We start from the raw sequence: 15,144 nt of genomic DNA, 5'->3' as shown, positions 1-15,144 counted from the left end.
TTAGTTCATTGTAGTTATTATTTGCATAGTGCTATCTACTTCTGGGTGGTTTGGTTTTATAGGCAACATATATCTCTAGGATTGTTTCCCGTTTAAGAAATTACGCATAAAGATGAAAAAAGCAGAGCTGGATGTGAAATGTTCGTTGTAAAGTCTAACTTAGTCTGAACGCTTTTATGATTTTGTTGGTTATAAAATCGGTGGCTTGCTTTCTTTAGACTGTTCTGCATTCAGACGGCTGCTGGACAGCTGCTGATTTTTAGAAGGCTGAGAAAACATTTCTTTTTTTGGCGGTTTAGTCTGCAGTTTTTTGATGTGTTTTCCTGTTGTGAGTGAGGAGAGGGGTTGTTTTTCTTACAGAATCGTTTAGACATTTGAACATAAAATTGGACAGTCACATTTTTGTAATGCCAAAGAAGCAGTGGTTAAATGTGACTGTTAGAACCAGTAGAGTTTCATTCACAGAGAGTTTGAGCTTGTCGGTATGACTGAGAGAGGTGTTGCGGGTTTAGCCCCTGTTGATCATAGTAGAATTATTCAGCCAACATCAACAAAAATGATGGAAAACTGCACAACGGATTTCAAAAAAAAAAAAAATTTATGGTTCAAAAGAATTGCTTTGGTGATATGTAGCATGTTGTTATGTTTTTAAAAAGTGTGGTTAACAAATGAGAACCATCTCAGCAAATAAGATGTGGGGAGAAGGGGAGAGAGTGGTGTGTAAACAGCACCCTGTTTCCTAGTTGGATCTATCCCTAATGCAGCTCCTGCAGGCGTTTGCCTGGAATTTCAAGTTATCTCTATTTTATGTGTTGTTTTTAAAGCATTGAGCTATCTAAAAAGGCATATTTGTCTTTGAGGGAATCCTGTACCTTGATCCCTTTCCATGTGAGGAGTTAAAAAGAACACATTTCAGAATAGTATCTGGCTTTATTTTAAAATAAGTGTTTAGATTCAAATATCTTCATTTATCTACATAGAAAATGAATGTGTGTGCCTTCAGTTGAAATGCAATCCCATGTGTAAACGTCATTTAATTTTTTGCCTTTTTTTAAACTTGCAGTGAGCTGTGTTAACTAAGATCTAAAATAATCATTGCTATTCTGAAATACTGTAAATCTGAGGCTAGAGGGGTTGGTTTTTGTAATTTGTTTTTGCATGTTTGTTTGATTTTGTTTGTTTGGGGCTTTTTAAAAGTATCATAGCTTTGCCCATACAGTTGGTGGAATAACATTGGCAGGAGGCTTGAGGTCTGGAGGAAAATTCAGTCTGCATGTACTGTTCCTTGGTCTCCCATGTAGCAGTTACTTTCAGGAGTGTTCCAGTAACAATATTTTAATACAAGTGTCCTGGCCATTCCTGCTGACATTTCTGGGTTTAGTTTGAGTAAAGTTCCTAGAGCTGTAACCAGAGTTAACAGTTCTGTACTACAATATTTCAGTTAAATTGCAGGTTATTAAATAAAGCAAGCCAATTTCTGATCTTACTAAATGTACATTTCCAGTAATGCAGGATCTGATGTCAACAAAAAAAAATGTTTCAGATAGTGCAAAGAAGTGATCAGATTATCTTTCAGGAAATGTTTAGTGTTTATTTCAAGGTATTTTAGCATGATACAGAGCTAGTAGAAGAATTCATTGTTTACAGGGTCATAGTTTCAGTCAGATGGACGTAATATCTTTTTGTAGTACAGCCTTTGATCCTTGGCTGGGGTGGATGGGAGGAATTTCTCCTTCTCTCTGCAATTGTTCAGTTCTCTGCTCTGTCTCTTTCTCCTCAGGGTGCAGCCCACCTTCTCTGAACTCACCTTTTTTTAGTTCGTCTGAATCTTTCTAGTCTTGGGTTTGTTATAGAAGTGATCTCTCAGTAAGAACACAGAATTTACAGGTTATCAGGAGGAAATCCAAGAGCTGGTTTTGTTGTACACTCTAAGTGGGTGTTTTGCCTCTCTTTACATCAGCTTTTTATACCATTCATTTAGCACATCACATGTCTTCCACCTCCACCAAAGGACTGTAATTGATTTTTGGGCATTGCCAGTCGTGCAGGTCACATTCCAGCCCATGGCTGGGCCACCTCTTGTGTGCTGGTGCCCCGCATTTAGCGGTGAGAAGTAGTTGTTAGTGCTCTACTGGAGCTGTGGCACACCGAGGAGGTGAGGAAACGTGCAGGATTCGCACGACTCGTGCACACTTTCCCTGGCATCTGAAATTTAGGTAAACCGCATTATTAATCTAATTACAAGCAATCTGGGCAACAGAAGTATCTGTACATAATGTATGTATATCTCTAGAGCTCTAAAGAGTGTTTCCTTAAATGTGGATGGGATTTGAAGGATATGAGTGTCCCCTTTGTGTTGGTGGACTGTGACCTCCCTTGTACCAAATGGTCCTATTTTCTTGATGACCATATATGTAAAAGTGGGGATGTATTTAGCAACAGAAATATAGATGAGTTGACTGAGACTGACTTTCCACATTTTGGGTCCCTTTGAGGACTCTGGCATTAATGCTGCTGATGTCCCTGAATTGGTCGTGTTTATGCAAACTCCATGCAGTGCTGTAGGCTTGTAATACCACTTAGAAGCATTAATAGAGGCTTGTGATTCACAGGGGAAAAAAAGCCAATATCATTTGCCAAAAAAACCCCACAACCTCACCAAGCCAGAGGGGAAGCAATTTTGCATTCTTTATCCTGGATTATACCCTGTTTCCCTGAAAATAAGACAGAGTCTTATATTAATTTTTGCTCCAAAAGATGCTTGGTTTTTTACATGTATATCTGCCTGGAAACTATTTAAATTGACTTTTTTAATGAACTGTAACTAGAGCTTATTTTTGAAGTACGGCTTATATTTAGAGTATCCTCAAAAATCCTGAAAATTCATGCTAGGTCCAATCGAAGTGAAAAATGTAGGTGGATGTTTCTCTTGATGTCTCAGTTCAGAGGAGCCCAGTCGGTCACTACCTGAGTCTATAAGGGTGTCAACACAGCGTCTTGAGATCCCCTCAGGCACGTGTGTGGCTTTCAGAGAGTTTAGTTTGGGAACAGTCTCTTGTTGAGTTCCTAAATGGTCATCCAAATATCCATGATTCACTTTGTGAAAATTAAGTGCTGAACTAAGGAGAGCAGCTACATAGAATCCTCAAAAGTGTCACCAAAAAAAAAAATTGCTCTGTATCTCTCTGGGATTTGCAGTGGATTGCAGGTGGGTTGAACTTAAATGGTGCATGAAGTGATCAATTCTGGGTCCAGTATGCAGTAGTTCAAGTGCTTCCAGGAAGCACTGGAAGCACAGCACATATGTGCTGACGGCTTTACCTCCTCAACTGTGGTAAAGACGAGTTCAGAATTGGAGACCAAATCTGCACAATCTTGCAATTCTCCCATTAGGATACATGGGTGGAGCCTCAAACCAATTTGGTTTTGGTACTACCCTGTGCTGTATTCCAGAAAAGACTGGCAGAAACCAGTCAGCAATTGGTGAGAGACTCATAGGATAGTTTGAGTTGGAAGGGACCATCAAAGGTCATCTAGTCCAACCCCTCCATCCAAAGGCTGCTGATAATAGAACAGCTGCTATCCCTCAAACAAGGCAGAACTTGGTTGGAGAGAATTCCTGTACATGGACCCTGGCTGGCAAGTTGGTACTGTGGATGTGGCACGGTGTGAGGAGCCCTGGCAGAACAGCAGCTGCTGCTTCACGGTGTCTCTAGATAGTGTGGTTATCACAGTATGTTTGGGATTGGAAGGGACCTCAAAAGATCATCTAGTCCAATCCCCCTGCTGGAGCAGGAACGCCTAGGTGAGGTCGCACAGGAATGTGTCCAGGCGGGCTTTGAATGTTTCCAGGGAAGGAGACTCCACAACCTCCCTGGGTAGCCTGTTCCAGTGTCTGTTACCCTCACTGAGAAGAAGTTCTTTCTCAAATTTAAGTGGAACCTCTTGTGTTCCAGCTTGATCCCATTGCCCCTTGTCCTATCATTGTTTGCCACTGAGAAGAGCCTGACTCCATCCTCGTGGCACTCACCCTTTATATATTTATAAACATTAATAAGGTCACCCCTCAGTCTCCTCTTCTCCAAACTAAAGAGACCCAGCTCCCTCAGCCTTTCTTCATAAGGGAGGTGCTCCACTCCCTTAATCATCTTTGTTGCCCTACGCTGGACCCTCTCCAGCAGTTATAACCTGCTAGTCTAGCCAGAGAAGTCCAATCTTACTCTTGGATTAAAACTATTTTTAAAATCAGACTACTTTTTAATTGGATTTTACTCCAATCTCAATATTTAGTTTCTGTCTTAAATTCTCTGGGTTTCTGTAATCATGAAAGAATGGTTTTTCTGGAAGCTATCAGCTTTACTGCATTGAAGTACTTGAGCATGCTACTTATAAAGGTTAAAATATTAAAATACGAATGAAAGGAACCTCTGTGGTTTATGAAATTGTTGTCAGTTCATGACATGGAATAGTTTGAAGTGATGAATGGTACTGCAAGAAACTCTGATTTTATTCTGGTTGGGTGTATTTAAAAACATAAATATTTATTACAAATTTCTATTCCCATTTGCAAAATATTTGCTTTTTTAAAGTCCCCTTTAATATGATTTTTGATTCTGATGGATATGGTGCCAATCTTCTCCTTTTTTTTTTTCTTTTTCAGTTACACCAGCAGAGTTGTTTCCAGTGGACTGAAGGCACAGATTAATAATCCAGAGCTGAAAGTCAGAGGATTGGACCCACTCATCAGCAATTTAATTGAGAAACTTCAGCACTTTAATCAAGTAAGCAACTTTTAGAGATATTAACATTTTATCACTGGGTTTGATAGCAGAGCTGAAATTACTGGGTGATACTGCTCCTCATGTTACATTTCCCAGGAGAACAGGCCTGAAATAGCCATGTAGTGGGTCTAGTACTAAAGGCAACTGAAGATACTGTTGTGCCAGCCGATTTATGAACTCTGAGGCAAAATTATTTCCCTGGAAGTTGCTCAAATTCCTGGCTGTTTCTCAGTGGTGTAGACATAAACAGATCAAAATCCGAAATGAGTCTATAAGGCTGTAAGGAATGCTGAAGTCAGGACAGGATGTTCTCCAGGATGAATTAACTGTTCACCTTTGAGAACATTGCCTTGACAGGCCTTGTTCTTCAGCCCCTCAGCCCAAAAGGAAAAAACCTCCCAATGAGTTTGTCAGAGACATGATTAACCTGTGTCTGCCTCTGTCATCTCTTAGGGTTCCCTCAGATGCACTTGCAGGCCTGCCGCATCTGTCACCTTTCAAAGCTGAGCATACGATTCTCTGATGATGGTGGTGGTGGTATTATTATTATTATTATTAATTATTATTACTGCTCCAGCGCCCCTCTTTGTGAGCTCTCCAAGTCATGCCAGTCCAAACGAGCTGGAGCTAACAGATTTAACAGAGATTGATTCTCATTTAAAGTAGGCATGTTTTCTTGTCAGCTTGCAAGAATGCTTACAACAGTGTGTTTGGAGTCAGGTGTGCTTGCACATAAGTCTGCTCGTAATTTTTCACCACTAAAGAGTGGTGGAGCGCCGGGATATAGATAGTAGAAAACCGCTGTAAGATTAAACTCCACCTTTGCGCGTGGGGTGTGCAGGAAGAAAAATAACGTGCACAGGTAAAACGGGAGGAGGAATTGCTTAGTCAGGATGTGGGAGGTTGTTGAGACTGTGGCTGTGACTGGGAGTCATGGTTTGGTCTCTCATTTGCCCCTGCAAAAGTACAACCCTCCTTTACCTCTCATCAACCACTGGTGGTAAATCTGTAATCTAACCAGTAATTAGTGTTTTTGTTAAATCTTGCTTGGCTCTAATGTTCTTCTACTGTTCTGTAGGCTGTAGTTTAGGGATTCATTATATCAGAGTGTTTGATTTAACTTGCCATGGGGGATTACAACAACCAGTCTGATGCAGTGCTTAATATTACAGCGAAATAGACATTATGTGGTCAGATTGATGAAAAGGATAATTCATTATTTATCTGCCTTTGCATGTTATAAAGTACAGTGTTAATTTACTTTATAAATATTAGATATACTCATCTGTGTAATAGGCTTCTATAAACACTGACAATAGGAAATAGTTAGAAAAAGATTAAATTAAAAGTAGCTGTGTATTGGAAATTCTATTTCTTTGTCTGCTGTAGAAAAATAAAAATCTGAACAGACTCATAATGAGCTGCATACCAATTTTCTTAACTTATGTATGTTTAAAAAACAGCTTCAGTGGACTGTTTTTAACCAGAAGAATGAAACCCAATTCCTAGCCCTTTCTGTAAGTTGGAAGTGCTGCTTTCTGTTACTTATAATTCTGTTTTAGGAGAATATCATCCTTAAGGAAATGTAACTCCCATGAGATTGAGGTGCTTAGCAATAAGGGATTCCAAGGATGAAGGATTAAACAGAATACTGATTATTGCCCTAAGATGGTTTGTTCTTAAGTACTTGGTATAATATAAATTCCTTTGATTGTAATTTTAGTAAGATTTCTTCAGAGATCAAAGCATCAAAGAAGTTGCTAAATTTCTAAGGCTTTCACACACATCATCAAACACATGTAGCTGTTTTCTTGCTGCTTGAATTTTCATTTTGGTTGTGATATTAATATACAAATAAGACCTGACACAGAAAGGCCGATTAAATCAGGAGTTAGTTTCGTCAGGAGTGTGTAGACTGTATAGAGTTGAGAGTTATACAGAATTCCATTACTCATTTTATAGGCAAATTGATTTTTTCTTTCTTTCTTTCTTTTTTTTTTTTTTTTTTGAATATGTAAGGTGGAGTTTAAACAGTCATAAGGTGATATCTTTGTATCTTCTTCAGTGTTTGACATTTTCAATACCATTTTAAGCAATAGTTGTAGAAGTGATCCTAGAGAGGCAGGAAACCTGGAGAGCGGAGAACAAATGGGCAGAATGTGCGTCATCCGTGATGTGATGTGTCTAGGCCCCAATAATCTTCTGCCACTTCAGTAATATTACTAAAAATACCCAGAAGAAAGCATGTTCTTGGGCAAGAGAAAGATGTGCTGAGACTTTTGTTGAGACAGAAATGTTAATTCTTTTAAAAGTTCCAGCCATGCTGCATCTATCCCTCAGAGAGCCTGGACCTGTTGGCTTTGTGTCTTTCTCTCATTGTGTTTTGCAAAGGTGTGTGTTTTTGAAAATCAGGATAATCTGCTGCTAGATAAATTTGCTGAGGCGGTGCAGTACTGTCAAATACAGCTACGTTCAAATCAACAGGATCCATTTTTCTAAAAGATGTACCTTAGTTCAGCAATTCTTCACCACTTCTGGAGCAAATGTAATCTCTGCTGCCTTCGATAGCTCCTTTCCACCTCCTATTCTCTACTGCCGGACCCCAGCTCTCCCTCATCACTCCTCCTACCCCTGGGCTGGCAGTCCCGGGCATTCATTTAAATCCAAACCTGACAGTCTTTGGTGTACATCCACCATTTCCGCGTTAGGTCCTTATTTTGACTTTTCCACAGATGTAAGAATTTCAGAACTTCATTGATCTCAAATCCTGTGGACTCTTGTCAATGTATTATTCTTCTAGTTCGTGCATCCCAACTCCAGCATGTTACAAATAATCTGTATGCAAGGTGTCTTCCCTTTCTGCCTGTCATTTAGGCTGAAATGCCAGTTCATCGGAGACTATTAGCGCTTCCTCATTGTTTTCATCTGGGACTTAAATCCTCACCACATAGCTGTTGTTCTTTTAAAAAATGATTATGCAAATAGCAGGCCATTTCATAACCACTTTGCAAAGCCAAAGTGAAGTGAAATTTGGAGAATATTATTCAACAATTACTGCTTTTTGCATCCTTGGCAGATAAGGCATTTGAAGGGTTTATTGTAGCTGCCGATTCACACAGCAGTAGAATTACCGAGTTAAAATTTACAGTAACTTTTAGTAATGCAAGAACAGATCAAGTCAAGTCCCAGGTTGATTTTGAAGTACTAGCAGTTAGAAATAACATCTTTTCCTCCCCCTTTTTTGTGAATAGAGCAGATGTGAACTGCAACTGATAATAAACATAAAATCCCCCATTGCGCCTTTTTTAAGTACTACTTCTCACCATATAATTGCACTTAAATATGTTTTCATGTTTTTCTTTAGCAGAATGCTTTTTACAGTTCAAACAGAAATGTTTCTGAGGCCAAGGTTAAAAGTCCTGAAGGATCAATTGCATTGAAAAGCAATGAAAATGTTAGGGAAAAGTAAAAAAGCTTTGACAATAACTTTGCTAGTAGGGTTGCATGGATGTTCTCAAAGGATTATAATATAATAAGTATTATACAAGCTTAACTTATTTTTCTTAGCCTATATCTAATCTTGACAGATTTTGAGAATCAGTGTGTTTTGCTGTTAGTCAAAGATGAGTGCTTACAGCATGGCTGTAATTCAAGATGGCAATGCAATATTCTAGCACTTAAAATGAGAGTAATACCAAAGCAAATTTTGATGAATCTGGACCCACGTAATAGTTTTTTCTCCTCCACCGAAGTCTCATGGATCTGCCAGCTGAACAAAGAAATTCATGTAACTTTAATTCCTTTTAGATTTGTATACAAAAGATACCATCATAGCAAAGTTTGAAGCAGCAGCACTGAGTTGGTTCTTATAAATAATATGAGCTAGCCATAATTCAATCTCAAATGTGAATTTAATAGGGTTAGACAATAGAGAATAATAAAATAAATAATTTAACTACTACTTACTTTAAAAGTGTATATATTTTTTAGATATCTATGAAATTTATTGCATTATAGACTTTAAATGAGATTTAAGTGGAGACGAGTTGGTTTGATTTTCATCCAAAGTTGTAGCTGACTTGGACTAAGACTCAAAATATTCTGTTATTCTTTTTGTCCAACAGAAAGAAAGGTAATCGTTTTAGAAAGACTGTTGCTATATTACTTCTGGTACTTCAGATTTAAACAGCCCCAACAGGCTTAGAAGTATTCTCGCTTGCCCCCCACATACCTCCCAAAACCTGCAGAGACTTGTGTCTCTTACAAATCAGAGCACCTTTCCCAGAACTGCCACATGTCTGGATTCCCAAGACAAGTCCTTTTTTTTTTTTTTTTCTGTCTAAAGCATGTGGAGACTTTGGGCATCTCTTCAGGACTTCAGGTGCTCTGTATCACTTTTGGAAGTGTGAAGCAAGACATCTGGAAATCCCAGAGATATTAATTCTCTGTTTGATGGCTAACCAAGCACACTATCTGTAATTTGAGGCATTGAATTTAATGCAGATGCACAGATTAATAGGGAAAAAAAAACACACTGGAGGGGCTGGGCCCCAGTCCTACTTGTGTAGTGAGTACAGTGCACTGACAGTCTGTGCACCTGTAGCACTTCCAGAGTTTTCAGGATTAATTGCATGCAGGCTCTGTCATACAGGTACTTCTGTGATGGTGGTCCTGTACAGCCGTACAGGATCCTGTACAGCCATACAGGAGGTGAGCAGCTGTGTTCTCTGCACCGTGTCAAGGATGCACCATCAGAGCCTGTGGAAGATGCTGCCCAACTGACCTTGGGGCCAGTTTTATCTTTTGCAAGTACTGTAGGATCCACATCCCTACTCAGCTGCAGAAAGCATTCCTTAGCACAGTAGAGACTGCTGATTCTTCAGGGCAGGTTTTGAATGGTCTGGGGTCAAAGAAGATTAGCTGGGCCTCAGCTTGTCTGCAGTTCAGGTACAAGAGAGATTTTCATTGAAGCAAACACTTCTGCAGCTGTGTTGGTCCTTTTTGCATTCACATCGCTACAACAGCCCTTGTGACCTTAATTTCCTACTGTAAACAGCAGTGATAATTGAATTAATACAGAAGTTATTGGCTTATTAATAAATAGCAGCAAGAAGTGCATATAGTTCAGGAAAATAAAGTTAGAATTAATGAAACCTGAAACAATTATGTTTAAAGTCTTACAATGCCAGGAAAGAGCAAATGGACCGGGTTTTTTATTGTTGGTTTGGTTTGGTTTGATTTCCTGCTCTTCTGTATAAAAATTGTTCACCCTGATCTTCAAATAAACTATCAATCATCTCAGATTACTTCATCATTTATATAGTTTGTTTAGCATCCTATTTTTTTTCCAAATGTTTGATCTTATTAGATTCATGGGCTGTTTTTCTTCTCTGCTGCTAAGAATCAGACATCTCTTTGCTTCCAGATATAAATGCTGAATGCTCAACTCTGAGATAAGTTATGATCTTTTTCATAATCTATATGCAATGAAACAACTCATCCCAATGCTTGAAACAATCCACTTTGCTCGAAGACTGAGCGTAATCTTTCTCTGTGTGGTCTTCTGTATGGTTTCTGTTCCTTAAAAAATATATTTATAAATACACGTAATGTACGCTGTATAAAAATTCTGGAGACATAAGATTTCATCATATGTGTAATTAAAGTAAGAAAAGATACATGAATGCTGCCAGTCTGGGGAAAATAAACAAAGATTTAGTAGCAATTTAGCTCTCTAGTTTCTTTAAAGAACCTGGCAGATTTGTCATGCATGGTTCTTAGCAAGCCATCTTTGGGTCTGTAGTTTTTTACTTTTGTAACATTTTTTCACATTGACTTGTCAATCAAAGCTGAGAAAATGCATCTGCTGTCTATTGGGGGGCTCTTTTGTTACCAAGAAAAATAAAAATCGGCAAAGAGCCATCTCTGCAAAGGAGCGTATCACACAGTTGTGCATCGGGTTATGGTAACGTATAGCAGACTATGTAGTAATGGGGATGCTTCACTGGGAAGTGTTTCTCATTATAAAGGCTGTAGTTCTCGGTCAATTAAACAGGGGGTGCTTGGTGGTTGCTTAGGAGCATTTCTCGGTCCAGACTGCCATTAGGAGGAGTAAAATTCACAAGAAATATATTCAAATAGCAGGCTGAGGCATCTGAAGTCTGTCAAAATCCTATTCTGGTATTAGGTTTTTGCAAACTGCTGTTGCTTTGAGACGAGTAATTTGTGCCCCTTCCTCATTTCTGACCTGCACGTCCCGGGTGACGCTGCTGGGGGATGTCCAGGGGAAGGGACGGGGTGGGCTCCTACTGGAAAATACAGACATGTGGCCATGAAGGAAGAAAAATGCAGATTCCCTTTTCTGCATACCTTCAGGGGTAGATAGAAAAGCAGACTGGTTAATACTTGAGTTGTTAGGCTGTTCACCTGGATATGTGGGACCTCCCCATGCAAGGCCTGGCATTTCGGGTCACTGGGCTGTGTGCAGTGGTTTTCTTCTCTCACATGCCCTTATGTTTTAAAAAGAAAAGGACTTTGGAAACTCTAACCTTAATTCTGCCATGCCATTAAGACTCCTCTCAAAATGAGAAGTTTGGTCATGACTCAGAACAGGAGAGCTCGTTCTCGTCCAGTCCCACTGAAAAAAACATCACTGCGGCATTGTTTTATGGAAAGCATATGTTAATGTTGTAATTTATTGCTAATTGAGGTATATATCATCTCTGCCTGAAATCAGTGTACTTTTGATGGCCTGAGGGCTGCAGGTTGCTTGTTTGGTTTTGTTAGATGTAGTGGTTTGAGATATAATTAAATTATTTTAATTGGAATTGATAAATGACTTTTTAGTATTAAAAACAGCATCAAGTTTTCAATAGAAACAGAAATGATGTGAAATACCGGCTCAACTAAACCAAAATGTAGCATTTTAAAATAAGACAAATCTGAATCTCAATGTAAATCCAGCATATATTATTACATGCTAGCGAATATATAATGCTAAAGTGCCTGTTTATTATTCATGTGTTGTGTCTTAGAGTATGCCGTGCTATTTGTCTTGCAAGCATTTTCAGAAATTATTTGCCCAGATGGGCCATTGTATGTGTTTTGTTTTGCTCATTGTGGGAAATTAGTCTTAATAAATCAAAAGCACATATTGAGTCACAGTAGTGACTTGAGCCAAGTCGGGGAGAGGGAGGGGAAGAGCTACTGTTTCAATCTATAACTGAGCCAAAGCATTTCAGATATGGAAAAACAGAGTTTGAAAAGAAGAATCTTATTTAAGGAACGAAAACAAAAAACCAAAACAGAGTTTATCCTTAGGCTTGAGTGTCCAGTTCTAGTTGAAGTTGATTAGCAAAGCCCAAGCTGATATTCGTTTTCATAGGTAAGCCAAGAAGTGTTTTGGGCAGCAAGCAGGGAACTTTTCCACCATTAATAGCAATGCTGGGGTTTCTTGGCCCCCCAAGAGAAATGCATCACTAATAACTGTGGCCTTTGTGGTATAAGGTGCTAACCTAGAGGCATACTGTTGTTAGTGTACAACAACTGCTGGCAGTTGTTGTTTGTGACCAGAAATGCGCTTTTGTGGGTGTTGGCAGAGGAGGAACCATGGGTCTGACTGCTACGTTAGCCTGTTTTGATGTTAACTGATATTTTTTTTAAGTCAGAAATTCAGCAACTATAACTGAATTAAAGTTGTCCTGCTGAAATTAGAAATTCTCTTTTATATAAATACTTACTTTGTTCTATTAGTCTATCTTATTTTTCTGATTGCTTTAATAATTGTAAGACATACATGTTGTTTTAAGTTAGTATCATTAGAAGTGTGGTTATGGTATTAGGGTGATAAAACACTGGCTCAGGTTGCCCAGGGAGGTGGTGGATGCCCCATCCCTGGAAATGTTCAAGGCCAGCCTGGACAGGGCTGAGCAACTTCATCTAGCTCATTGCAGGGAGGTTGGACTAGGTGAGCTTTGTCCCTTCTGACACAAACTATTCTATGATTTACTTTTGATCTCATTCCTGAGGTAGGATAACATGCTTATTTCTGGAAGTAGTAAGCTTGATGTAATAGAAAGAAAAGCAGAGATTTATGGGCTGATCGTTGTTTTCTTTAGGGTAGAGGAAAGGTCTTCAAACAATTGTTTGATCATTGACCAAAAGGAAGAACAAGGGTCATTTTCTTCTCTTTCTGTTCCACTACAGAAGGGAGAAGACAAGTAGAAAAAACAGTGTAATAGAATAAAACTGAAGACTACCTAAAGCCCAAACTTAGTTTGTAAAGCTCAAGTGGGTCTGTACTGTTGATGACAAGAAATGGATTAGTGCTACTGAAAAATACTGCCACTTCCCAGTTAAAGCAAACAGCTTGTTCCCAGCAATAATTTGGGTTGCACTGTAGCACAAGTTGAGTCAGACTTGGACCAGATCAGGTGTTCCTCTGAGAGGTTTCCCTTACTACGTGCCTGACGTGGTTGCCCACCGTGGTTCCCCGGTGGCACCGTCAGATGCTTCCTGCACAACCCAGAGCCACGGGACCCGAGTCATCAGTAGCACCTGTACCCCACTAGTCATGCTGCTTAACTGGTTGCTCTGGGGCAGCTTAATGTGAGATGGTTCATACTTGTCTGCCCAGGCAAGCAGTTTTAAAATTTAATTTATTTTAATATGTCTTCTCACTGCAATGTGTAGAAGGGCTAAAATTTCTGAATCAGTTTGGTGCTGTTTGTATTCGTGTGATCAGCCATGTACTTTTTGGAGGACAAAATAAAGAAGAGCTGATGATTGGTGTGAGGAGGTTAGGCAGACTTCCTAGTGTCACTGTCTAGTCTCTAAAGGAGAAAACAGGGCCATGAGCAAGCATCAGAGGAGCTCTTGATCTCCATTCCTTTCAGCGTTCATTCCCCTATGCTTTGGAATTTAGAAAGCAAACCTGAATATTGGAGAGAGGCTGTGTCAGGAATAGCCTTTCACTTCTCTTTAGGGAGACATTCACAAGTAATTTCTAAAACAGGAAAGACTAAAGGAAACAATCCTCCTGCTTGAGGCAGAACCACTACTCAGAAATAGCATTGTTTGTCAATTTAAAGAAATTCAGTCTTACAGTAGACCTGTAAGACCCTGTCTTTTATTTCTTTGTACATAATACTCATTTGTCAAAAGCATGATGCAGTTCTTGAATGGCCACAGACCTTGACCTTGCTGTCAGTGTTCCACAAAACATGGGACGTCTCAGTATTCGGGGTGCTGAGCCTGGTGCTGGTGGAGGCTGCTTCCCCCTGACACTGAGAATCAGAGAATATCTCAAGTTGGAAGGGACCCGTAAGGACCATCTCTCCCTTCCTCCAGCTCTCAAATATAGCTATTCTGGCTTCTCAAGGGAAACACTTCTCCATTAATTCTGTGTAGCTGACATCCTGTTTTCTCCTTTACAAAAGCTTGATCCTGTACACTCGTGTCTCATCAGAATTCCCACGATAAACTTTCCATCAGATACAGAAGGCTGAGTCTTACCTGCCTGTTTGCCTGCAAGAGAACACCCTGCTTTTGTTTGTAACTGTTGGTTTCTTAATTTTTATCTTGTTTTTATGTCAGGACTTGGAGATCTGCAAAGAATGTAAGTTCAGCTAATACAGAAAAGTTTAGTGGGAATTTTACAAAACCTACCGCACTCTTAAGTTTCACCATCCGTTACTTTTATGAACATTGGCTAGTCTTTAACTTTCTTACTTTTTTACTGGCCTTTCTTACCCATATTGAAATGTTTTGTTTCTGAAAATCAGCCTAGTTGAAGTCCATTTTAAAATAATTACGTTAGGTGTATTATTTAAAGCACTGTGAAAACTCTTCTGCTGAGTATATCAGCTGATTTCATTGTACTCCAGACAGTCTGTGCAGTTTTCTCCTAACTCAATTCAGCCCTGTCCAGGTATGAGGCCAGCATGTAGGCTCAAGGGGAAAGCATAACAATGAATAGGAAGTAACTTCTCCGGTCATAGGAGACCAGGACATAGTCTGTCATCAGCCTAGCACAGAGCGAGACCCAGGGTTTTCTGGTAATACTCAGTCACTGTCTGGAGAGCCGGTGTATTTGTCTGAGATACAGTATTAACCAGGCTCTCCCCACCATGCCTTTCTAGATTGATACCTTGAGAGGTGACATTTTACCACTGCTACACCCGATGGCATCCTTCATCCAGGAGATGAAACACTAGCAGAAATAATGATAGGGGAATACTGTGCATCTGTGTCTTAAATGCCAATTCGGACACAGTTGAGTGACATTCCTCAACCTTCTTTAAAAGTCTAGGTACAAACCAGCGTTGTAGGCACTGGCTTACATGGTGCTTAAACAACAAAATGC

General features: G+C 39.5%; 1 protein-coding gene across 2 annotated transcripts in view; it reads left to right on the top strand.

The window, feature by feature from the left end:
* LOC136105341 (glypican-5-like) overlaps positions 1–15,144 on the top strand; it is a 349,014-nt gene that overhangs the window by 198,470 nt on the left and 135,400 nt on the right. For both annotated transcript variants that reach the window (XM_065845058.2, XM_065845059.2), the window contains one exon: positions 4,661–4,781. In XM_065845058.2, coding sequence (XP_065701130.1) covers positions 4,661–4,781 — 121 coding nt within the window. The remainder of the gene's footprint in view (positions 1–4,660; positions 4,782–15,144) is intronic.

Source organism: Patagioenas fasciata, chromosome 9, assembly GCF_037038585.1.
Source record: "Patagioenas fasciata isolate bPatFas1 chromosome 9, bPatFas1.hap1, whole genome shotgun sequence".
NCBI lineage: Eukaryota > Metazoa > Chordata > Aves > Columbiformes > Columbidae > Patagioenas > Patagioenas fasciata.
Note: the sequence above shows the minus strand (reverse complement) of the source record. Positions and strands in the feature narration are given on the sequence as shown.